At 42.4% G+C, this 27,880-nt stretch overlaps 1 protein-coding gene across 2 annotated transcripts in view; it reads right to left on the reverse strand.

Moving 5' to 3' along the window:
* numb (NUMB endocytic adaptor protein) overlaps positions 1–27,880 on the reverse strand; it is an 81,487-nt gene that overhangs the window by 36,108 nt on the left and 17,499 nt on the right. For both annotated transcript variants that reach the window (XM_080751290.1, XM_080751289.1), the window contains exon 2: positions 25–161. In XM_080751290.1, coding sequence (XP_080607416.1) covers positions 25–150 — 126 coding nt within the window. In that variant the 5' untranslated portion in view covers positions 151–161. The remainder of the gene's footprint in view (positions 1–24; positions 162–27,880) is intronic.

A 27,880-nucleotide genomic window follows, 5' to 3' on the forward strand; every position in this document is an offset into this window, starting at 1 on the left:
TAAAGCAGAGCCAGGAAGAGTCACCTTGACGGCGAAGCTGCATTTGCCACTGCGGACCGCCTCCTCGTCCGTCTGCCACTGGTGCGGCCGGCTGGACTCGGGCACGTACACGTCTTTTTTACGCCGGAAGCTCTGACGTAGCTTGTTCATCGCCAAGCCTCCTGGGAACAAAGAGACAAGAGTTGTGGCAGGTTAGATCACACAGACAGCAGAGAGACAGATCATTAATCCGCAAACAGACAGATCAGACATAGGAGATGAATGGATGGATGGATGGATAGCCCAAGTTACATGTTTCCATTTTAGGCATTCTAGCTAATCAGCTGAAATCCTATTATCCACATTGACTAGAAGATTTCCTATGCAGACATACAGTCAGAAAGACATATTAGATCTGCCTTATATTGTTTAATTTTTTAGACTGATTAAAAGGACAATCTTGCCCAAATGTACAATAGCAGATCAATAAGCTTTACTTCCTTAAATTACAAGAAAGACAGAATTGGACTGATTTATATTGACCATTCTAGGCATTCAGCCGATACTGTATAGTGACTCTCAATGAGCCAACAGCAGAATACACTTTGACTTATAGATGAACAACATTACAGATGGATGGATAGAGACAGACAGAAATGATAGGCAGACTGATTTACTCAATTTCATGCATTCTAGCCGACGCGTTGTCCCGGCTGGCTGGTACACCAGAGGACACTTTCATCCCTCACCCTCTAGCTACAATTCAAATACAATATTATTCAACTCTCGGATGAGATGAGAGGTTGTCAAGAACAGCATATCAATGAGATTATTATACAAAGACCCAAAGACGCAATCAATCTCAAAATCTGAATGAAGCCACATGCCACAACCAGAATTAATGCGGCTCGTATAAACTAAGTCTGCACTAACTTGAACTGACATAATGACACGCCGGTTCACATCGATACATAAATAATATGAAACCGTAAACGTTGCTGTCAGTCGACAGACTCGACAACATATCAGTATGGCAGCATGTGAATAAGTCTATTTTGAGAAAGGTCCACCAACACAGACATGGGGAGCTCAACTCCCCCCCCCCCAAAAAAAGAAAAAGAAAGGAAGGATGAGTGCTGGGAAGAAGAAACAAGATAAGAGACAGGAAACGTGACACGAGCGGTCACCCGCGGAGGCTCCGCAGTGCCTGGCTACAGATGCCGACAGCTATGCCATGACGCAGCCAATTATTCTCTATGGCACGGGGGGTACAAAATGACAGGATGGGAGCCTGACACTGTGTGTGTGTGTGAGTGCGGTTGTGAGATAGAATGGAGTGATTAGCTAGGAGCAGAGAGCTCGTGTTGTGGTACAGAGTGCTGATGTTTCCATGTGCCAGGTTAAGAGTCACATCATAATCTTCTAACCACTGTGGAACCACTGTTTCTGCTGTTTGTCATTCTGTAGCAGAAGTGGTTGAAAGGGGCGGGAAGGAGGGTTACATTTTGATTCCATGTGCTCATTGTGGTTCTGTTTTTGTTCTAGTTCAGAATGCGGGAGTTCAAGCTATTCTTATTTGTACACACAAGTATATTTAAACATCATTGATCTCATTAGAAAATAATTGCCATTATAAAAAGGTCAACCGGTCTTTTTTGATTGTTTTGAGTCAGTCTCATTAGGGCTGTCACGATTGTGACATTTTACATGACGATTCATTGTTACTCAAATAATTGTGATTAACGATTTAATTGTGTTTTTGTTGTTGACAATTACATTTCTGTTTGGCTTTTAGGCTTTGAAGTTGCACATGGCAATCATGACACAACTTAAATATACAAGGAAATTACTGACATATTTGGCAATTTTATACTTAAAAAAGAATATTGATGCGACACGTTGTGAGCTTGTAGATCTGCCATTTCCACTACTTTTTGAAAGTGTTTGTAACTATATTATGGAAACGATTATGCAAAATAATTGCGATTACTTCGAATAATTGCGATTAGACGATTACGTAATAATTGTGACAGCCCTAGCACTGAGTAAACGTGAAGGAAATATAATGCGTCGGAGGTTAAGAGGCAGAAGAAGTTAACTCAGTCGCATAACAGTGTGATACAGCACATAAAAGGGAAGCAAGGCTCACTGCACCCAAGACAATCTTAACCGAGGTCTTTTACACAGTGCTGTGAGAGTGAACACTAAGGCGTGACATTATCATCCATTCCCATCTTGTCTTTCCTCCTTTTATAGTAGAATTAATTATTTTCGTCTTTTTGCTTTATTGGACAGTACAGTGGCGAGAGACAGGACAAAGAGGGTAGAAAATTAATTGTGGAGAATAATCTGGAATTGAACCTGTGATGACACGATGAAGGCCCGTGCATATGAAAATGTACTAACTGGTTGAGCCACCAGTAAATGCATTTAGCATATAATGTAACTGTATACTATTTTGAGAACACAAGCATGTAAAATGCGATGCGAGAGAGTGCGGTCTAGACGACACCAACTCGGGACTCCTGAATCGCTGCCCTCCGCTCTCCTATCTAGCATCAGGGACTTGAGCTCTACAGTGTTAATGTTGCGCCGCGGTGTATCTACGTAGGTGGTGCGCTTCCTGGCTTTGCCCTGGGTTGGCTCCCACAGTGTCAGTTTGCTTGCCATTATCCAGGTGCCTGATGCAGTGCCCTACTAGCCTCGTATTTCTCTCTCTGACCTTCTGTGACCTATGGTAGGTCCCCGTAAAGGTGAGCCAAGCGAGTTCCTCCACAAACAAGTTGTACCGACTAAGTTCTAACTAACTAATGAGGATCTGGAGGGATTAGAGGCCTTTAATCCAGGAAGACTTCACCGTCCACAGAAATATGTCATCACAGACGGCCATCCACACAGGCAGACACACATTCACGTCAGTCACACTCACCCAAATGCAAACAGATACAACACAGTCATACTAAATGTACATACACGTAAGCACAGTTAGCAGTAGCACACACACAAAAGCGCCAATTCACACATGATCAATGATCACTTGAGTACAGACACACACAGTGTTGACCTATTTGCATAACGAGTTGATACTGTAACGTACATACACCGTTGGCACTAGGGATGCGAAGATATACCGGTACGGATCGTAATCGCGATACAAACGTCCGCGATACGAGTGAATCGGTTCATTCAGTGTGTACCGGTACAATAGACGTCTGAAATCGTGATGGATTGTACCGTGAGTGTCTGGATCGGTAAATTCCGCGATTGTATCGGTTCTTCCATATAGTATTTCATTCTATCCTGTGTTTCCGAGGCACCATGAATGCACCATCATCAGCGTTCAGCCCCCTCCCCAAAAGCCAGTCTTTAACGCGAGCTGCGACTCGGACAACATCTGCGCTCTGCATGCAGGGCTTGCAGGCAACCAGGGAGACAGACAGTGCAGCGAAATGCGAGTGAATCAACACGGACGAACTAGCAGCCCCGCGGGTTAAAAAGATGCAAGATTAGTAGTACAGTAGCCTACTTAGCTTTATAACATCCAAGTCCGCTGCGCTGATTGTTGTCACAGAGTAGCACAGGCTGAGTGATATGTAATCAACAGCCGTTTCTTAGCGAATCTCCGATGGACAATTGATTGAGATCATCTTCTGCGCTGTATTAACTGCACACAACAACAATGTTGCTGGGTGTTGTAGGACTACTGCTTGCGTTTAAAACAAAGTATTTGTCACTGTTCTACAACTTTCCTGTTTGATGCAAGCAACTCTCTCACTTTCTCTGCTGCTAGTTCTGCTCATGGGGCTTTTAAGCCGTGACATCATTTTGTAGGCAGAGAACTCTGCCCCCATAGCATTTTCTGTCCCTCGCTATTTCAACAGATCCGAGACAAAAATAACGACTAAAGTATAATTCTAACACTTTCCTTTCAACAACAAAGAGAAGAAAAATGTGTAAATAGTAAAAATAGTAAAAAGATTCACGGAAACTGGGGGCAGAAATTCTCCTCTGCCTACAAAATGATGTCATACTTAACAGCCCCATAGGTTCTGCTCTGGGAAAGAAGCCTAATTTGTACATCGCAGTACAAGGGTGTCGCACCTAAAATAGCAGACCCTCAAGCTCACAATGCGTTGTGGATGCGACGCGCTGTGAGCTTGTTGGTCTGTTTTAAAACATTTTGGCTATAAAAAATGCATAATCCTGGATTAAATATAATATAATATAATATATATTATATAATATTATATTATATTATATAATATTATTATATAATATAATATAATATAATAATACAAACCAGGGAGGGACTTTATTGTTTTTCAGGTCAAGGACCCCTTAGCTCAGACAGAGATCAAGCAGGGACTCTCGCTGTAGGCTAGGCATTATAGCCTACTGTATCACACAAATATTTGGCAGGCCCCCTGTAATAACCCTGGATTGGGGACCCTGACCCCCAGTTGAAGACATATAGTATACTAATAATGACATAGGCCTTCTATATGATTAGTTAATAAAACAATTCTACAATAGCCAGCAGCTTTGTGTTCTCCCAGAATACTATACGTTGGGTTGTTAGACAGAGCCTAGTACTACAGTGAAACAATAAATTGCCTTGAATTTAATTTCATACATTTTTAGTCGCTATGTTTTGTAAATTTTGGGATGTGGGCTTGAATCGTGGTGAATCGTGAATCGTATCGCATCGTATCGGGAACAGGGGTGTATCATGATGTATCGTATCGGCAGGATTTCAATGTATCGCAATTATATCGTATCGCTGGCAGTGTATCGAGGTGCGTATCGTATCGCCTCAGTGGTCGAGATTCGCATCCCTAGTTGGCACACATAGAAAAGCTCAAACTCAAATAACACACACACACACACACACACACACACACACACACACACACACACACACACACACACACACACACACACACACACACACACACACACACACACACACACACACACACACACAAAAACACACACACACACACACACACACACACACACACACACACACACACACACACACACACACACACACACACACACACACACACACACACACATAAATGTAACCACATGACACATGCAGGGCATGTCATTAAGGTTTGTGCTTATGTCTGAGACATCTTTATTGCCAAGTTCATAAAAAATGTACTTGGTTTCACTTTTTCTGTGAAGCCTTGTGCTGTAGCCTATGCAGACTATGGACTGTTGAGTGGAGGGGGGCAAGTGTGTGTGTGTGTGTGTGTGTGTGTGTGTGTGTGTGTGTGTGTGTGTGTGTGTGTGTGTGGGGGGGGGGGGGGGTCTAATTTATTTGTCAAATATTATAAATAAATAAATAAAAATGAAAAAGAAATTACTGTGGCAAAATTACTTTTCTGCAGTGAATGGGAAATGAGGACAAGAGCCTCAAAAAGTTAATGTCAAGCCCTGACATGGCAGACTACTTACGAATAGGTAAATTAACACTGATCGCCCTATCTCTGCTACGCAAGGCGTGGAGTGCAGGCGCCAACTGCTTCAGGGATGTGTCCAGTTTCCCCGCTAATTTTGGTAATAACGAATGGACCCGACTGTGGTGTTAAGGCTCTGAAATAGTTTTGGGTGGGCTTTGAGCGTTAATCAATAAAACCAATCAGTGTCTATCCCCATTCCCTTTAAGAGAAGCTAGGCACGCTAGGTACCTAGAACTAGGTACTATATACATGTTTGTTTTACTTTGTTGGAATACTCATGGTTGAAACTAGGTTACAGTGTGTGAATTTAATTACGTTATCTTGCCTGGATGAGGACTTATATTTCTTGTTTGAGCGTGCTATCTGTGTGGACTGTTCTTGTGTGCGCCTGCAGGTACATCATGGCACTGGCAGTCTGGCACATAGAATGATCGGTTACGCAGCTTGTAGGTCACTGGAATCCATGCGTTACCGGTAATCCTAAAAGTGTCCCAATCAAACACTGACAGTGTTCGGTTCAGTTCAAATATAGGCTATAGGCTGGGTGTGGTTGCACATGGTATTTAGAAGATAACAGATTGGGGGGAAAGCAAACTATATTCTGCTGTTGAAAAGTAAAGTGTGGGACCATCTAACTTGATATCTGACATATTAACTTAACGATTACTCACTCACTGTTAAGTTCTTCTTCATTTAAAACAAAAGTACAACACATGCGTCCCTGTGTGTCCTCTTGTCTGAGCTCTATGGACACGACTTAACTGCTGTCCATTAAGCAGACCGATGAAGAAAGCCAGGATACAATGTGTTCTCAACGTCTGCATAGGGCTGTCACAATTATTACATAATCGTCTAATCGTGATTTTTGGACATAATCGTGATTATTTTTCATAATCGTCATAATCGTTTCCATGTTGAAAAATGTTCATATATTTAAATAAAAGGTCAAAAATACGGGGCGCCCGCTGGCCTGGTGGTCAAGGCGCATACCACATACTAGGCTATGATGCCTGCTGGCGTCGCCGGTTCGATTCCCGATCCGGACGACCTTTGCCACATGTCATTCCCCATCTCTCTCCCCATTTCCTGTCAGTCTACTATCCTATCAATAAAGGCATAAAAAAGCCCCAAAACAAATCTTTAAAAAAAAAAGGTCAAAAATAGTGGAAATAGCAGATCTACTACCTCACAACGCGTCGCGATTGCGACGCGTTGTGAGCTTGTAGATCGTCATGTAAAATGTCATAATCGTGACAGCCCTACGTCTGCATGTGAAACTGCATATAAAAGCATGACAAAGACACAGTGTTAACGTGTGCTGGGCGATGGGAGGCCCATTTGCATACATTGTTGATATCATATACTGTAAATGGTGGCCTTTCTGTATAGATTAGACAGAGAATGCCAGAAGAAGACTATGGAATCACGACAAATAAGATAATATGTTTAGCATGTGCGCTTCCAGTAGCACCGCATTTCGCCGTACGGAAAATATGGCCCTGAGGATTTCACGGTGTAGAGTCCATTCGAGGTGAGCAACGTTTTATCTCCTTGTGGCAGGCTAGCTCACTGTGGGCCCGACACAATGGAGCTTTCAGCTCTCACTGGACCATGGACATGCATGTCGCACGCGCACGGACATGCATGTCACACGTGCGCACGCACACACACACGACAGAGACCTCAGCCGCAGATTCCCACCAGTGGCTGTCTATGAATCAGACAGGAAGTGATGGGGCATAATTCAAGTGCCTGCATGTGTGAATAATTGTAATCAGAGCCAAAGAACAGCACAGGTGTCAGGGTCATAAACACTGTGTGTGTGTGTGTGTGTGTGTGTGTGTGTGTGTGTGTGTGTGTGTGTGTGTGTGTGTGTGTGTGTGTGTGCGTGTGTGTGTGTGTGTGTGTGTGTGTGTGTGTGTGTGTGTGCACGCGCGCGTGTGTGAGAGAGAGAGTATGTGTGCACGCGTTTATCTACCAGTGTGTGCATATGTGTGTAGTGTACACAAACACCCACGTGCACAAACAGTAGCCTGTGGCGGAGGGATTAAAAAAAAAGTAAATGAGAGCGAGAATCTCTCTCTCTCTCTCTCTCTCTCTCTGGTTTATTTAGGTCATATCATGTCTAGGCTGTGACTGCAGTGTCACTGACAGGCCGCCTGCAGAGCAGAGGAGGAGAGCAGAGCAGAGGACAGCAGTAAAGAAAGCAGATTCTTCTCTTCCCAGAGGACACCCTAACAACCTTTTCTTCTCAGCCACAGAATGTAACACAGTCAATATCCTACATGACCTGGTGGTTTCAGCCTCTGAAATGACTTACAAGAAAACCATAAAGGGATATTTCACTTTCAAAAGAACTTTTGGTCATTTTATCGTCTAATCAGGCTTTTATTAACACCCTGGACAGATTTTAATTTGCTTCATTCAGTATTTATATATTTGATGTAAATATGTTATAAGGCCCTCCCTGTCCAGGGCCCCTCCCCATACACACCCATTGTAACTTCAAATGTTAACCATGATAGATTCATTATTCATTATTAGATTCACACCCATTATTTTTTCTATGAGCTGGCCGTGTTTCTTCGAAAACGTTTTTATTTATTTTTAATAATTCTTTGGGAAAATTGAAAGAAATGTAATACAATAATACATTATTAAAAATAAATTAAAAAGGTTATCGGAAAAACACGGCCAGCTCACGTATTAGGAGGGTATTGTGAGTCACCAGAAAAAAAATGTGTTTTTGATTAATCTATCATGGTTAAAATGGAGTTTGAAGTTACAATGGGTGTGTATGGATAGGGGCCCTTTGATGAATCTATCATGGTTAAAATGGAGTTTGAAGTTACAATGGGTGTGTATGGATAGGGGCCCTGGACAGGGAGGACCAGATAACATTTACATCAAATATCTAAAAACTGAATGAAGCAAATTAAAATCTGTCCAGGGTGTTCATAAAAGCCTGATTAGACAATAAAATGACCAAAAGTTCTTTTGAAAGTGAAATATCCCTTTAACACTAGAATGAAAGTCGAGAAGACTGTACAGTACAAACGGATAAACACGACTACGCTAAAAAGTGCAATAAAAACTATTTTGTTTCCAAATTCAGATGATATAGAATTAAGATATATAGTATATCAAGGCATCATACAGTTTAAACTTCTCACCAGCTACATGCTACTACAGTGTGGCCATGGCTGCTCCACCAGCCACTGTGCCATACAACCAAGGAGTTTCCATTCAGGCCAGCAAAAACTATTTAGCTGTATTAAAAAACAACAACCACCACCACCACCCAACAACATAAGCTAGCCCGTTGAGCCGGTGAATTTAAATAGATCAGGTTTCCTGCCTTGGATGTCTGACTGTGGAAAAGACTTTTCCTTCTTGGATCCCTCTCAACTTGATCCCCTGGCCTGAACAGAAAGAAGCTGTCTGGACATTCCCTGGCCCATTATTCCACCATGGGTTTTTACCTCTGCTTACAGTGCCTTGCAAACCTCTCACCGACACCTATTATACACTTACTTAAGACTTGTCTTACAGCCAGCTCACCACCCACACACTCCCCTCCCACCCCTCTCTGCAGTTCTGCTTAGCGCATACAGACATACAGTTACTTTGTAAGTGTGTGCGGTGTGTGTGTGTGTGTGTGTGTGTGTGTGTGTGTGTGTGTGTGTGTGTGTGTGTGTGTGTGTGTGTGTATGTGTATTTTGCTTGCCTGCTGCTTGCACATTTGAGCACATTATATGCCTGCTGCAGAGAACACATGCTTGTTAACTTAGGTGTCAGGTTAGCAATTGGCTAACTTAATAGGTATGTGTAGGTGAACAGTACCTAACCAGCTAGGTTACTAGGCAGTGATGTTAATAGGTTTTTAATGTAATGAGTCCCGGGACCCCAGAAGAGTTTTTCGGATGAGTCCCAGGGATATTTTATGGGTCCCAAAAAAATTCAACGCCGCGGAGATGGGTATCGTTCACCTCTGAATCGATACGATACCTTTTTCGATACCTGGGAATCGATACGATACCTTTTTCGATACCGTTTTCGATACTTTTTTATGTATTATTATTATTATTACTACCCTTATTATTACCATTATTATTATTATTATTAACTTTTTTCTATAGGCTATTTTACACACCACAATAGGTTATTAAGGCCGTCTAAAGACTGAGCTTGTAGATCGGCTATTTTCAAAATGTTTGCCTATTTCTTATATTTATTTTACAATTTGGCTAATGTTTGAACTTAGAACTAGGATTTCTAAATACACTAGGCTACAGACACGCATTTAATTATATTTATATCACTGGGACCCCAATTTATATTACATTTTAAAAAACTAGAGTAGGCCTACAAATGGAACAGGTCCATTTGGTTCCATTTGTTCACCGAGTAACAGACCCATTAAGTTTCCAAAAGATTCCCTTTTACTTTGCTATTAGCAATATAAAACGTTTTTATATTCAGCAAAATGTCAGTAATGGTATTGTCTGCCTCTCATTATTGTCAAGGAAGAAAGTACCGCATGTCGCTGCCTTGCTTAAGTTTCATCAAGGCAAAAAAAAGCACCCTAAGACACACACCAAAAGTTGTGTGTGCGGGGGAAAGAGGAGGGGCAGCCACCATTGCACAGAAATCACTTTCACTTTCAGCTTATGACAAACGGCAGCTTTTAATCAATGCACAAGGATTTAAGGACATTATATTTATAATGATTACAAGAACATTCACTACCTGTAGCTATGGAGTAGGCCTACTCCGTTGGAACCTACTCTGTTGGAACGGAAATAAACTTGTACGTGCTGTTAGACAGACAGTTGGCTCCTCTCCTCTCCGCAGGTTTAATAGGAAGCAAAGACAGACACCACGGTTTGATTTGATCATTGCGTAGTCAATTATGAAGGGATTTCAAAAATTTAAACGTCTCCATATTGCTTGGGAAGTCTACTTAGCAGAACATCGCGGCCTTTGCGATTCGCTAATCGCTAATGTTTTTCTTTTACCGCGATGCGATAAATTATGGATTAATAATGGAGGCGCGTCCCCGGGACCCCAGAAACAAGACGTGAATGCGTCTCTGGGCGACATGAACGTGTATTTGACGCGGGACGCGCACGTAATGACATCACTGACTAGGTCAGGAGCTAACTGCCTATAGGTAAATAGCTACCTAGAGTACAGAGTAGGCCATATTCACCCATCTCTTCTGGCAGTAAACAAAGTATTTCTCTGATTATACACATGCTTTTATTAACTACAGTTTTTGTTCAGGTTGAGGAAGAATTGTGGTAGCATTATACCGCCTTATATTATCTATCAAATTGTTCACCTTTTTGACATTTTGCATATTACAACAACAAGCAATATGGCACAGACAATAGTATCTATTGTTTTGGTTACTGCTCAGTCCTTATGACACAAGCAGCAGCTTTGCTCTTATCGTGCGTATAACCATGTTTTACCATCTACTTGTGTGTGTCAAATGTACTTCACCCCATGATACAATTACACCACAACCACCATCACCTTCAGGCTCCATTTCCCTCATCAATTACCGATTGATCCATAATTCCTCGACAACGTGAAGTTTGCGATTTCTATACGCACCTGTGATAAGTCACCATCTCTTATATAGTGTACCTTGTGATGGTTGTTGCTAGACAAACAATGCATGTCCGGGGGCAAGTACACTATCTAGCTAGGTATCTACTAGGCAGTTTAAGGTATTTGGCAGTGACTAGGTGCACTGCAGACATGCATGCTTTGGCAGGGAGGTAATCAGCAGACATCCAGGCCAGTAACACAGGCCAGCCTGCCGGGCCAGTGGGAGCGGTGAAGGGGAATGTCTGGCTCTGTTGGCCTGTACAGACAGGAGGAGGGGAGTGGGGTGGAGCGATGGACCAACTGACCTGGCTGTCATGTGAGACAGCTTTAAGGCCCCCAGACCCAGCAGGGCAGCCTGGCTGTGGGACACAGAGAGAAGAGAGAGAGGGAGGAGGAGAGAAGTTCTGTATAAGAGAGAAGGAATGAATGACAGAGGCGAGAAGGCATGGGAAAGAAGAACGGAGGGAGTGAGGGGTGAGGAAAACAAATGAACCAACAGAGTGAGGAATGATGGAGGAGGTGTGAGATGACGGGAATATTGTGATGAAGGGAAAGATAGAGGGAAGGATGGGAGGGAATAGAAGAGAGAGAGACAGACAGAGAGACCTCTGAAAAGAATCACTGTCCCACTCATCGAGCAATTACAGGCGCGCACGCACACGGGCACACACACATAGTTAAAACTGATGGCAATCACAGAGAGAGAGAGAGAGAGAAAGACAAATGGAGTGCACATTAAAGATGGGAAAGAGAGACAGAGAGTGCATTAGAGACGGGATGAGACAGATAAACAGAGACAGTCTAAAAAGAGACAAGCCAAGAGGGCAAGTGATAGAGGGAAGGTAAATGCAAAAGAGAAGCAAAGTTTAGCGTCTATCAGCCAATGATGCTGCTGGGAACAAAGAGAGCGACTGAAACAGAGATAGGGAGGGGGGTGTTCTAGCTGCTGAGCAGTTGCAGATCTAACGCCATTTGAATAATCTTTCCTGGAATGGAAAATTGATTAATCCCTGACAGAAGGATCCTGGGCATGAGCAGAGAGAGAGAAAAGCCTGGAGTGATTCAACCCGTCTTTCCTCTTTGCACTGCACAACCTGCACTGTCATCACCACACAAGCCTGATTTATAGACCTACTCATCGTGCCGCTGGCTGAAAATATTATATTTTTTATTTAAGTATAAAGTAGGCTTTAGTCAAAGTTCTACCTGTTAAATACCAGTGTTTCCTGTGTGTGGATACGAATCCAATACTGGTATGTGACCAGACCACAGACAGCTAGAGACATGTGCGTACCCGATAAAAGCCTGCACTCAAATTACATAGAAAATATGAGTGTACCGATGACCTACCCAGTAACCCAGTATGCTAGCTTATGATGTAAATGTCATCACCAGCTCATGTCCACGCAGACATCCAAGTGTATGTCAGATTTTATAGGTGCGCGTACAGTGAGTGTGTAATGACATGCACTATTGAAAAGAAACAGTCCCTGATTGAGGAAGGGTTGTCGGAGGAGATCTGTCGCTTGCTGTCCACACTTTAGAACTTGTTCAAGGCCAAAAACACTACAGTCAACAATGTACTTAAAGAAAGAAAATTGCCATGACTGTAGGAAAACATTAGTGTGTGCAAACAGAAGTGGATGCAAGAAAGATTTGAGAGTGTAATGTCCATGTGTGCACATCTGCAGACACCAAATTGTATTATAAATAGAACTATGTACGCATCTGCTGTCCACAGACCCTTGCGGCTACTGTTATCAGGCAATCAGGCCCATATCAGTCGTGTTCATTCAATAATCCCTGCAATGTGTATCAAAGGGTCCGGTTATCAGTCCATGGCGTGAGAGGGGATGGGCGATGAACAGGGGGCAACTGGAGGTGATAGGGCCACTGTTCTGCCACCACCCCCCACCCCCACAGCCCATGCCAACAGGAGAATCTGAAAAATGCTGCTACCGTGTTAATCCAATTTTCCGGGTCCCGGTTCTGTGGCTTAGGCTAGCATTGTTAAAAAAAAAAAAAGCTAAGAGAGGGTGGGAGGGAGCAAGAGAGAGAGAGAGAAAGAGCAATCTCAAAGAACTACGAATTAGGTAGTGGTCAAAGGTCAGGAGGTGTCAGTAATGCGTGTTGCGCTGGTTCAGAGATACCGTAAAATTCCATAAGTTACATAATAACGCCATAAATCCATATATATGGGCATAAAAGAGATTCTGTTAGTGTGGTTCCCCTGACATCACAGTGAAGCCAGAGCAGAAAACCCATAGACCGTAAAAAGTGTACACGTCCAGACAGACGGAGTCAGCATGTGCCGTTTCACATACTAAACTGAAACCTTCGGTCGAAATAAAAACTGTTAAAAACTTTTCATTAGCCAAATTGTAAAATAATATAAGAGGCAAACATTTTGAAAATAGCCAATCTACAAGCTCACAAGTTGTCACAACGCTCAAAAACCTTTTATTGGGGACCCATATAATTTTGAGGCAACAGTAGCAATGGCTGTAGACAGTCACACAGCACTGCTTTACAGACAGTTACTCAATGGAATTGAATAATTGTGTTTATAAATGCCTTCTCACTCTACATCATTTAGCAGGGGACCATCTGGAACCCCCTTAAGGACCACTGATGGTCCCCGGACCACTGGTTGCGAACCACTGGAGTACAGGACCACTTCCCCTGGAGACGTCATCTATCTATAAATGCGACAAATCTCTGTCTGTCTGTGTTTGTTTGTTTGTAATCCGCGTATCTCGAGAACCGTTCGTCCCACCGGCTTCAGATTCGGCACGCGCGTTCCCCGCCGCCGCGCGGAGTGCAGTGCCAGGCCTCGACCCGACCCGACTCGCGGTTTTCCGAAACCGGCGCGAAACGTTCGGAATCTCCTTATGCGGAGCTGATTGTTGACATCAGGCTGTTCCGGAGGAAATCGGCGCAAGCGCTGAGTCATTGTGACATCACTTCATAAAAGGCTCTGACATCACGTACGCCACATGAGTCAACACAAAATCTCTGTGAATGTGTATGTATGTATGTAATCCGCGTATCTCGAGAACCCTTCTTCCCACCGGCACGCGCGTTCTCCAGATATGGGCATAAAGTCTGACATCAGAGTTTTCTGCAACCGGTACTGTGTGTGCAGAGATCTTCATATATGGGCATAAGTGGACAAAGACAAACAGATGGTCAAAACGGGTCCTATGACAGGTATATTGGGGTTTGCATTAAAGGGTGGGGCATTCATGGGGTTTGCATTAAAGGGTGGGGCATTCATTCCCTATTTCAAATTCGGCACGTGCGTTCCCCACCGCAGCAGGTAGTGCAGTGCTCGGCCTCGACCCGACCCGACCCGATACACGATTTTCTGGAACCAGCACGAAAGGTTCGGATTCTGATGTCTGACATCAGGATTTTCCGGAACTGGCACTGTGTCTGCATAGATCTCCATATATGGGCATAAAATGGATGCAGACAGACAAATACAGATATCTCCATATATGGGCATAAATGGACACAGGCAAACAGATGGTCAAAGATCTCCATATATGGGCATAAAGTGGACGCAGACAGACAGATACAGATATCTCCATATATGGGCATAAATGGACACAGGCAAACAGATGGTCAAAACGGGTCCTATGACAACAGGTATAATGGGGTTTGCATTAAGTTTGTCTCCTCCTCCATCTGTTTGTCTGTGTCCCTTTATTCCCATTATGGAGATCTCTGTATCTGTCTGTGCCACCGACTGTGTTGCAGACACAGTGCCGGTTCCCCCTTTAATAGGACCCGTTTTGACCATCTGTTTGAAAAAGCGACAGAAATCTCATATATGGGCATAAAATGGACGCAGATAAACAGATATCTCCATATATGGCATATATGGGCATACAATGGATGCAGAATCACAAAGATCTCCATATACGGGCATAAAAGGGACACAGACAGACAGATACAGAGATCTCCATATATGGGCATAAAATGGACACAGATAGACAGATATCTCCATATATGGGCATATATGGGCATAAAATGGACCCAGAACTATAACTGCAGTGATCTCCATATATGGACATAAAATGGACACCGACAGACAGACAGATACAGATATCTCCATATATGGGCATAAATGGACACAGGCAGACAAATGGTCAAAACGGGTCCTATGAAAACAGGTATAATGGGGTTTGCATTAAAGGGCGGGGCATTCATTCCCTATTTACATTGTTCCGAGTTGGCCAGGTCGCCGACTAGACGCTGGGCTTCTAGTAGTAATAATAAAAGGGATTGGTTTTAGCTATCTTTGTGCGCACACAGTCTGCACACGTGCATGCATGTGCATGTGAGTGGGGGACCGATGGGTTAGTAGAACAGCGGGTGTGTAGGGCTGTCGCAATAACGGCAATATTACAAAAGCACGCTATTGACAACCGCAAGGGATTTCTCTTTTTTCTCCATGTGGCCAGGGCCTTCTTAATTATTTCACACTTCAATGTGCGTATTGAATGCCACTGTTTACATCACAAATCAGAGTATAATTTGATTTTGGTCTTCTCTACATATATTTATGTTTCTCTCTTTTTTCTTTTTTTTAAATCTTCTCTGCCTTCATTTGGATAAAACAGTGCGGAGTGACAGGAAACAGGGAGAGAGGCAAGGAGTGTCGACTTGTCAAACTCGGAAGTCGAACCCGCAGGCTCGGTGTCAGGCTGCATTAGATAGCCTATGTGTGACATATGCCTTAACCACTAGTCCATCGGCACCACAGCCTTGTCTATCATTGACCTAAACTTCAGAACAGAAATCGATGTGTAAATATGAACATAATGCATACATATCAAGTCATGTTGCTTTCTCCTGTCCTCCATTGTTTCACTGTAGTTGCATCACAACAGCTGATCACATTATTTCATACATTCATTGACGTTACAAGATAAATCCCTTGCTGCTTCTGTCATGTGAAGTCCAAATAAACAACAATCAACTGCAAAAAAAAAAAACAAGTTAAAATGATCCTAGTTGTCTTCTTCGGGTCAGCAAAATGACATCAGCATTCAGCACTGGTCTCTGCTCTTTATCACAGATGATTACTGTGAACAATTTGAAGCAGATGAACAACATTGAACCGAATGGAACAGTAAGGTCATATCTTGTTTTCTATTTGTACACTCTTCAGAGTGAAATTAACACGGTGTAACTTTCTGATTTGACTGCATGCTACCGACGGTGATCTGATACTGTTATCTACAGTACAGTGACAGGCTACATCATGTCACCATAACAAGATGTCAACATATTCGACTCATAAAACAAAACCAACTCGCAAGAGGCTGCAATTTTGTTTTGCATAAGTAAAAATGATTACATCCACTGGACCTAAACAAAGAATTATATTAATTCAAATTCTAGTTATTCTGGTGCTTCTGCCTGCTAGCTGCAAAACAATCCAACTTCCAGGTTTTCACTTCATTCCAACGGATGTACTCATGTAAGTAAGTAGGCAAGTTACAATTTTGTAACAAGAGCTTCAGTCACAAAGACTGCTCAACTGGCTAGTGTTTCACAAGGAGCAATGATAAAAGCGACATCTGCATTTCCGTCTATGGAAAAGACAGTAAATAGCATGATCAGACATTGTGGTTGAATAATGGCTGAGCAATTCTTCCTCAAGTGACTGAGAATGTCAATACAGGATGTGAACAGACTGTCAGCAAGAACAGTCCATCAACAGCTACAGAGTTATAAGTAGAGTTAGTGCATACACACCCCCATCATTAAAAGGCAAATGCTTATTTGAGAGTTCACTGGTGCAAAAATCATAGGCAAATGCATACACCAACAGAACGGTGCACGACTGAAAGTCAGTGGGTCCAGTCAGTGGCTCTGTTATGTTCAGGCATGCAAACAGACCAGGGCGCACCCGCAATTTATTTTAGCGGGGTGGGTACACCAGTGTAAAGCTATAGTATACAGTTGCACTTTATTCTTCATATTTAACTCACAGAAAATGTTATTCCTCTGTCTTCACTGTGAATATGTGTATGTTAATCAATGTCACTAAATCCAGATATCCAAATTCTCATTTTAAAATGTAAAAAGTGATCCCTGTTCTCCCCTGCCATATAATGCCAGGGGTAGGCAACTTTAAGCACGGTGCCAACATTGGCAAAGGGGATGGTGATCACTGGCGAGAGAAGTTTCTTCTTTAAAAAAAAAGAAAAAAAACTATAGTCTGTTATATTAAGTCCCCTCACATCTGTATGCTAATTACATCCTGCACTTAATTCTACATTCATTCAAACTCTGAACTCTGGGAGATAGGTGAGTTATTGCTCTAAGGAGTCTAGGCTATAGTCTAATGATCATCATTACACCCTGGTGTGATAGAAAACATTTCTAAAGAAGAAAACAATTAAAGTTGCTATGCATAGCCTATGCTATGGACAATCAAAATCAGTTGGAAATATACAATCTTTATGTGGTGTCACAATAGGGAGGGGCATCCTAAGTTCGGCTGTTCGGTGCTGCCGAGATGTTGTGATTTCTTGATCTAACTTCTGTGCTCAGCTGTGTTTTCTCGCTTCAAGTAAAAATGTTGGCAGTGAAGCCATGAAACAGGTACTTTGGAAGAGACAAATCAACCTCCAAATGCTTGTGGCTGCAACTTCCCCAGCTCACTCTGGCTGGGGAGTGATGATGACAGACCTTTGCAAGGGGCAGAAATGAGAAATCGCATGTATTATGACAGACTCCTTGGAAACTGCCATATAGTGTTGTGGAAATTAAATAGTTCCTCATTGAGAGAATGAAGAATTGCAAATAAATGTCTTTATTTGATTCTCAGTGGTCTTCAAGGTCTGATATTTACCTCCATGAGTTGTTGCAAATTGGTCTCTTGCTGTATTCCTTCATTGAGGTAACATACAGTATATGTGTTTATGTTTCTTAACTTGATCGCTATTCGCTACACTTACGTACAGTAGATAGGGAGAAACACACACACAGCCATTTTCTCTAAATGTTCTGGCCATCCAGCGCAGGCTGGAGTTGGAGCTGGTGCTCACTGGACCTATAACCAGCGTGCAGCGTTATGGGTAACATTGATAGTCATGTAGTGAAGTTGACTGTCTTTCCAAAGGAATGTCATTCAGTTCGGAGCTCTCTCAACCTGCTACCACAATTGATACGTCTCAGCATATGTATCCACTAGAGATGGTCCGATCAGGTTTTTTGGAACCGATCACCAATCACCTACGTTTGATCACCCGATACAGATCAATCACCGATCCGATCAAGTTGGGCAATATTACTAGTAAGACACCTGAGGGTGGAATGCGACCTCAGGGTGACATGCACGCCAATTCTTGACTATCTGGCCAACCACAGCGTTTCTCTGACGATTCTAGTTGTTATCATTCTGGGGGGAGTTTGTTCATGTTTTTGTGAGGGTATCAATCCTAGGAGACACGGGGAGAACATGCAAACTTCACACAGAAAGGCCCTATCGCCAACCCCACCTAGGGTGTGAGCGATAGGGCCTAAACATGGAGATGTGGAGAACACTATATATGGAGATAGTCCAGTCCATCATGTCATATGGGACTACCGTCATAGACAGTAGCCATTGTTAGGCCGGAGTCAATGGCTGTCTGTCTGAACGTACAGGAAGTGATGTCACATGACATACTTTTTATGCCCATATATGAGTCATTCTGTACCACATCTCCATGTTTAGGCCGCTCCATTTCTCCATGTATAGGTCCAAATGACCAACGTCGAGCTTGACAAGGAGGATACCGCACATTGTACCTCATCCACCATTTCTTCTCTCTCCTTTTGGTATCTTTATCCTCCTCCTCCTTTTTTTCTTTTTTATTCTTCTCTTTTTTTCACAGCCGCCCCCATATTTACTTTAGAAAATATATATTAAATTCTAAGAACGTTTCGAGTACCAGTTTGATACAAGAGCGAATAAGCGCTACACTTCTGGAATCCTGTGCGTCGACTTAAAGTCAGATCCAGGCCTAATAACTTTATCTAGCCGCCCCCGTTGCCACCTCCTTTTCTTTTCTGAGACACATTGTACCTCATCCACCCTTTCTTCTCTCTCCTTTTGGTATCTTTATCCTCCTCCTCCTTTTTTTGTCTTTCTTAGTCTTGTGTATCCTTCTCTTTTGGCTACTGTCTATGACGGTAGTCCCATATGACATGATGGACTGGACTATCTCCATATATAGTGTTATCCACATTTCGTGTAGCCGCCCCGTACAGGAAGTGATGTCACAACTCGCTGACATCACAGGGGTACGGAAGGACACTCAAGCGACACGGTTCTTCAGAGTATATGCGACCTTCGGTCGCAATTATTTATTAAAAAAATAAATAAAGAAAAAACGTTTTCCCATAAAGACATGGCATTATTGTCTGCCCTTCATTATTTTCAACGCAAAAAAAAAAAAACATGTCACTCTCTTTCAATTATATACAATAACATTTCAGCTTACTTGGTTAATAGCATTTTTATTTAAAAGCAGAATCAATAATTGGCCTAATAGGCCCTTAAGATTGTTTTTCTGTACAGTATGGTACATATTTGGGGTCCTTGCTCTTAGCATGAAAATGTTTGAGAACCACTGTTCAGTGGTGTAAAGTAACTAAGTACATTTACTTATGTACGGTACTTAAGTACAATTTTGAGGCATTAGTACTTTACTTGAGTATTTCTAATTTACATTACTTTTACTTATAGTCCACTACATCTCGTATCCAAATATTGTACTTTTACTCCACTACATTAATTTGAAAACATTACTAGTTACTTGGTAAATATAAAGGATTATATTATAAAACACATACATAAACCACTTTAGCCCTATTTGAAAATAGCCAATCTGCAAGCTCACAACGCTTTGTGAGCTTGTATATCTGCTATTTTCAAACATTTTGTACTTTTGGTACTTTATGTATATTTTGATGCCAATACTTTCATACTTTTACTCAAGTACTAGTACTAGTACTATTTACTTGTAACAGAGTATTTCTATATTACAGTATTGATACTTTTACTTAAGACAATTTTTCCACCACTGCCACACTGTTTCAATGTCAATATTATAGACAACAACGTTTGACTGACGTTTTTATAGACCTGTTTGCTTGTTTCTCTCTCAAAAAAGGCAACCCATTAGCTCATGTGTGCGGCTATGCTAGCTCAGATGAAATTGATCGTTTATACTCTAAAAGGGAACAAAAAAAGTGTTGTCCATAACTGCTCCCATCGACTACTTTGTTTGGAATTATGGTGTTTGGAACTAGGTTTAACAACAACGTGACTAGTCGTGAGTTCTCCCGCACGCACGCACACGCACACACACACACAGAGAGAGAGAGACGAAAGAGAGACGAAAGAGAGAGAGAGAGACGAGAGAGAGAGTGAAGTGGAGCGAGGAGCAGCGCGACCATAACAAACCCTTGCCTTGCGCATGTATAATAAGTCATTGATCGGATTGGTGAATTTACCTTTTGATCTAAACCACCGATTATCGCCGATCGCGCTTTGATCGGCCCAATCCGATCCATTGCCGATTGATCGGTAACATCACTAGTATCCACCAGCTCATTTATCTGCCAAAAATGTTTCCATGCCAAGCACCTCATGTATTTACAAGCGACTTCGGCGCTAGCTGTGAGAGAGTATGAATTGACTTTTATAGAGCCAAAATAAATCCAGGTCGGGGAGCCATCTCGAACCGAATTTCAGCTCCTTATGCATCTGCCCAAAGGGGGCTGTTAAATAACAACATTAACATTAAATCTACACCGTTTCAAAAATCAAGAACACAGTTGAGCAAGTCACTGATATCTAACATGGCTATGTGCGTGTGCATAGACAGACACACACACAAATAGACACATGTTCAGTGTAAAAAACATAACTACCCACTCACCACTATACGGGAGGTCGAATGATGAGTATTCGTGGATGGTAGACAACATGGTTTTCACGTTGTTAAAAAGTTTAGCGGTGCGAGTCACAAACTCATTATCCAATCATTTGTCAGTCAAACATCTTCTCCAAAAAGCCCCAGATGTATTAAAACTCAGCGAATGCAGGCTGGAGGCTTGTTATCCCTGAGAGACGACCATCATGTTAACCATGGCTACAGCTATGCTACAGCTCTATGGCAGCTGGTCAATTCTACTTCCTAAAGCGGGATTTCAACACAGGTTTTATTTTTGAATTTCATCCACAACATCCTTCTTTTTCTTGGTAATTTTATGCTTGTTGACCAACGCAGCCTTTACAGACGAGACCCCCCACCCCCCTAAAAGATTTTCTCATTGGATCTGCATGATTCACACAAATGTCCTATTTTGATTCAAAACAGCGATTTTAATAGAAAAGCTACAAGTTTGCATGTGTGTGTGTGTGTGTGTGTGTGTGTGTGTGTGTGTGTGTGTGTGTGTGTGTGTGTGTGTGTGTGTGTGTGTGTGTGTGTTGGGGGGAGGGGGGTTCACTTAAAACAAAGTTATTCTGAGCAATGATCTATGATAAAACATTTCTATCCTGATGGGAGTGGTTTCAAGAGGGGCCATTAATGATTTGATGAGTCCAGTATAACTATGTGAATCCTGCTGTCACCAGATGATCCCAACCGAATTGAACACCTATGTGAGTTAGATAAAAGTCAAGAAATTAGGAACTGGTTCCAACATTGAGGAACTGGAACTGGTTCCATCACGTTTCAACGGTGGTCATCAACGGTGTGTTACAGAGTACTGAAGTCTGACGTCACTTCCATTACCCCCCAGAGTTGTTTTCCACGCTCTTAATCCCATAGACCTTTTTTAACATCACGTCATATAAGAACTGTGTTAGACAGACAGAGCTCTCACAATCATGAAAACACCAAATTAGGGAATACCTTTAGTAGAGTTCTAATCCAGACACTTGTAAAAATGATCTATATAGAGATGGCCTTACACCTAACGTTCAAATTATTTCATGGTCACACTCACTGTCAAGTCGGAATAAAATCAAGACGATCACGTCACACTCACATCATTCAGTCTTTACTCAATCATTAGATATGACGTGATAGTTTGACCAGATTTTTTACCCCGACATGAGAATCCAAGAATATCAGGTTTGATATTCTCTTTAGAGGCATCTCACATCTTCTAAAGACAGAAATCTTTGAAAAAACAAAGTCTTTGAAAAGTATTTTTTAATACTAAAGTCTGTAGTAGTGTATGGGAGGCTTTAAGGTTTAAGCGTATTGAAACGGTTTGTTTTGTCCTTTAATCATCCCCTGCATATACACATAATGTGTGGGGAGGGTTTCATGACACTAGGGCTAAATCCTACAGTGTCTATGTAGAGGAAGAGAGTCAGAAAGTAAGAGAGCAAGAGGCGGAGAGGACACAGTGTGAAAGGGTGGTACTCAATAAAGGAAGGAAACAGTGGGAACAGGACTATGCTACTATGTGGATGAGGCCTCCCCTCCCTCCCTACTACTATTGAATCATTGCCGTCTACTGTCTAGGAAGGCTGAGCTTCTGCTCCCTGCCCCCTGTGACAGAGGAGCCGACCAAAAGCCCTGCTTCCACATGGAACAGTGTGACTGAGTGGGGTCAGGGACAGGGTTCACACAGGGAGAGAAATACAGCATGGGTCTGCTCTCACTGTGTGTGTGCATCTGACTGCAATGGATCATTTAATGAGAGTGAGAAGGTCTCCTCGTCTGTGTGTAATAATACTTTCATGTATGTGTGTGTGTGTGTGTGTGTGTGTGTGTGTGTGTGTGTGTGTGTGTGGTGTGTGTGTGTGTGTGTGTGTGTGTGTGTGTGTGTGTGTGTACGCTCGCGCATATGTGAGTGTGTGAGTACGCTCGCGCATATGTGAGTGTGTGAGTACGCTCGCACATATGTGAGTGTGTGAATGCGTGCGCAGTGGTGTAAAGTATCTAAGTACATTTACTCAAGTACTGTACTTAAGTACACTTTTGAGATATGTGTACTTTACTGGAGTATTTCCAATACTCTTACTTCTACTCCACTATATCTCAGATCCAAATATTGTACATTTACAATAGCCTACTACATTTATTTGAAAACTTTAGTTACTAGTTAATTGGCATATATAAATTATTATATTATAAAACATACATAAACCATTTTATACCTTGTCTATTTGAAAACAGCCGATCTACAAACTCTTATGATCAAACATTTTGTACTTTTACTTTTGGTATTTAAAGTATATTTTGATGCCAATACTTTCGTACTCAAGTGCATTTTTAGTTCCAGAGTGTTTACTTGTAACAGAGTACTTCTACATTGCAGTATTGATGTGTGTGTCTATGAGCAGCCAAGCATGGCACTGGAGTCCCCGCCTGGCAGTGAGTCAAACAGCCAGTCAACCAGTCAGCACAGGGATTCACAGATGACTTATTTTGCGGAACAGCTGAGGCCAGTCAGGCCACATTTAAAAGGTCGGAGCAGCACCCTGGCACCAGGGAGTGGCAAATCCCTGCCACCATCGCAGACGCTCTCAGCCATGTGCTGCGTTTGATTCTCACGCAGCTAATCAATAGCCCTGGGAAGTGGGAAGTTGGGAACTGGGAAACAGTTAAGATAAGAACTAACACACATAGTTCCGTAAATACAAAAGGCAAGGCCTTATTTTTTGGCATATTTCAATTGGTTCCTGACAATTTAGCATTTATAAAGTGGGAGATAACACATTTACATATATTTACAGCGATGTTACACGTCAAATTCCCATAGTCATCTGGAAATGAAACCCTCCGTTTACTGTGAAGGAAAATGGATTATCTATCTCCAGATCACATTCTCGTTTAAAACAAGCCCTTCTCTATGGACCATAACAAAAGCACGGATGGCCGCGGTTGTAATTTCTCTCTTCTGGGTGAAAGAAAATACGACCATCGCAACCGACCAGAAGTAATCGGATTAAATTTGGATAGGTGGCACGTCCAATGAGCCTCAAAAATAAGGTAAAACAACGAGAGAAAAAAACTCCAGCTGAATCTACTGAATAAATTCATTATATACTTGGCAATAGATGTGTTAATAATAATAAGCCAACATCATTGTGCGACTGGCTGGCGCTGTATAGACAGATCACCCATCTTCCATGAGCTCTCTCTCCAAAGCGTCTGCCTCTCTCTAAAAGCAACAAGCCCCCCCCTCCGCCGGCTATGTTTATTTATACTACTTTTTTGCAAGACGGTGTTGAGCATCAAACCTCATGACGTGCTGTGAGCTTGTAGACAACTATTTTTGGCAGTATGACTAAATACGACTTAAAACATAATTAGATCATCTGAAGGGATTACCACACTGTAAAAAACTGAATTACTGGTGCAAACATTTCTACTTATCATTCCTCTTCTCTAAATCTTTATTCGGTCTCTATTTATCTTCACCCCTTCCACATTGCTCCTTCAGTACAGCGCCAGCGAATAGTAATAATACAGCCTACTATATCGTCTTCAGAAATGGAAAACACTTCAGGTAGGATAAAGCAAATGAAAAGAAGCCAAATATAAAATGCTTTATATGTTTGGAAATCCATCTGTGCCAGGCCAGCACACCCTTCTTGTTGGGTTCAGACTGTCCAAGAAATTCCTTTCAAGGAATATCAAACCCTAGGTCAGGACTTTTTTTGTTGTTGTTTAAAGTCAATTCATTTGACAGAAACAAAAAGGGAGCTAGAATGTATAATGGCAGGTTCAAAACTTTCAGGGTGCAGGTTCCACAAACACAGGACTCGCTCAGAGCTAAGACCGGTCCAAATCCACCCAATTCTACCCTGTACAGCCATTCCAGTGCCATTTTGTTGTTTCTTGTCTGTGATTTGCCAAAACAAGGCCAACAACAGCTAATGCCTTACTTCTTCAGCCCCCTCAATTTTCCCCAAACTTTTGTCCCAAACTAAGGTACCATCTCTGTGATTGTTTTAAGGTACTTGTTGCCGGGGGAAGATGGCTTGCCAAAGTGTGGATAAAGTTTCAATTTAACGAGTAGAGCAATTAAGGGTTGCAGGTCTGGTGGGGACGGGGGCTGGTATGTACTCGGCCACAAGAAATCTGCAGGTGTGTGATCCTTCAAGACACGTAGACTGGCTGGCCTAGGAACGGCTCCAGTAAAGAGGCTTTATTGCTATGCCTCTCATACACCGTCTGCCTCTCAGCTTTCCTACCATCTGTCTACATAAACAAGGAAAAAACCCACAAAGGGGAGAGCTCTGCCCATTACGTGTAAAAAAGGAATGCACAGCACAGTCAGATGAAAGCTTGAGAGCTGACAAATATTTTTTCCAGCATAGAAAAAACTGATTGTGAACCCTTTCTGTTGAACAACACTGTGTGTGTGTGTGTGTGGGGGGGGGGGGGGGGGGGGGGAGAGAGACTGTAGCAGACTAGAGCCTTGGCTTTATCAATCTCTGCCCTCTTCCTTACGACAGTCTACCGCTGATATAGAACAGGTACCCACTCATGTAGCAACTAGCAAGTTAGCAACACTGCATAAGACAGGCAGGTACCAAGGCCTACATACTGTAAGACAATATGTACCCTGCACTTTGTCTATTACTCTCCTCAAGGGGACCATCAACAACCATTTAAATGTAGTACAAATCTACAACATGGGTCTCCAAACCCTGGTTGTCTGCGACTCTGGCACTGATGGATTTATATCCACCCATGGTAGAGAGCTGCAATTCACCTATTAGATTTGGAGACATCTTGTGTGCAAATGAACATTTTGGCCCAGGTGTTGAGCAAAATGAAAGGTCATTGGGTCACCAAAATCAGTATGGTTCACCTGCATGAACATTCACAGCAAGTTCTGTGAATCCAGACAGTAGTTTAAGATGCAATACATTGTTTGGGACCAAACAAAGTGGTGGATGGATCAACCGCCATCACCATTGCTTGAGCCCGGCTGCTAGGCAGGGCAAAAAACATGCTCATTCTCTTACTGTCAGACTAACACACTTTCTTCCCCCTCAGTTACACAGACAAACAAGCGTTGGGTCACAGTCTGAATCTGTGGCTTGACTTCGTGGTGTCATTGACTGTTGAAAAGCAGCAGTGGAAAGTAAATTGTGGCAACCTTGCAGGCAAAAAGCTACTCATTGAAACCAGCCCTGTTTACCTTATTTCCCTTGACATCACTCAAACTGGGCACACACACACACACACACACACACACACACACACACACACACACACACACACACACACACACACACACACACACACACACACACACACACACACACACACACACACACACACACACACACACACACACACACACACACACACAAATACATTCCGTCACAGATACACACACTCTTCCTCTGCCTCTCACTCCCGTCAGTCAAACACACACACGCTCTATTTTGCGATGTTGTTTTATGCACTGGGCGCACGCACACACACTCCCAGCCCCCCACTGCTATAATAGTTATTTTATTACACTTTGGTGTTGTTGTGGGAGGAAGTGAACACAGTGCCATTACAGCATGGTGGGAGTGACAGAGGGGGGAGGGGAAATACTATATTGTCTCTCGACTCTCTCTCTCTCGCGGCAATACGCTGATCTGAGGACAGTCAACACCACTGTTACATATTCACCAGGCCCTGTTAATACATAATCTATTAACACCTGCTCACAACCAGCCCCAAAACGCGTATTTGAGCTCATCAGGCAATAGCAAAGAATTTTATTTTTTATTTTTTTTAGATATTTCTGGGGCTTTTCCACCTTTATATGGACAGTACAGTGTGGATTGACAGGAAACATGAGATGGGGAATGACACGCAGCAAATGGCCTGTCGGGCTTGGAAATTGAACCTGAAAAACAAAGTACTTAACCACTAGGCCTTCAGCACCCCCAATGGCTAAAAAATCTAAAGCATTAGGGGAATAGAATGTTTTACTATAATGTCATCATATTAGTCTTTAATTCTACAATTAACTATGGAAACAAAAATTGCAGTGCATACGTGATTAAACAATTAATGTGGAGACCTAATCTTAGACTGCTGTTACACAGGGTCACAGCTCACTGCACTAGAGTGTTATTACACTAATTTCAATTAGAGAAAAAGAACAACACAAAAGCAAGACTGAAACATCAGCATTGCCAGCTAACCAAACCCCTCGGCTCACTGCGCTTAGATCAGCGGTTCTGTCTGGTGGTTGCTTTATGAATTTGTGTGACTCAAGGGAATTTGTCATGAGATAAAAAACAAAGCTAGGGATATATAGTAATTTGTTTTATCCAAGGAGCAAGAGCATGAAAAGTTTAACAGCATATGAACAAATTAAAAGCTGGGGTTTCAACCACAAACTAATGTCTATTCAGTTCAATGCAGCCTTCCAGTATGTCTCCTTCACTACGGTTCAGAGCATCAGACAGATGAATGCACACACCATAATTCCTCGCGGACTACAACATCTGTGGACTTCCGGTTCCCATTAAGTTGTGTTCATTCTGCTGCCGCCTTCTTTTCCCATATCATACATTCAGCGGTCATGAACGGGACCCGCCGTGCACACAACCTGATTTTCGGTAGGAAAAATCTTTGTGGTAGTCAAAGTGTAGTAGTGTAGTTGTCCATCCACTCACTGAACATTTGTTCAAAGATAGTTGGACAACCACTTCAGAGGCTATATACATCTATGTATGATAACAGCATTCTAAGGTTGGCAAGAAATATGACCTCTAACACTAAACAGTAGCCATGTGTTGCATAGAGAATATAGGTTGC

Source organism: Nannobrachium achirus (genome assembly GCF_963921795.1).
Source record: "Nannobrachium achirus genome assembly, chromosome: 20".
Taxonomy (NCBI): domain Eukaryota; kingdom Metazoa; phylum Chordata; class Actinopteri; order Myctophiformes; family Myctophidae; genus Nannobrachium; species Nannobrachium achirus.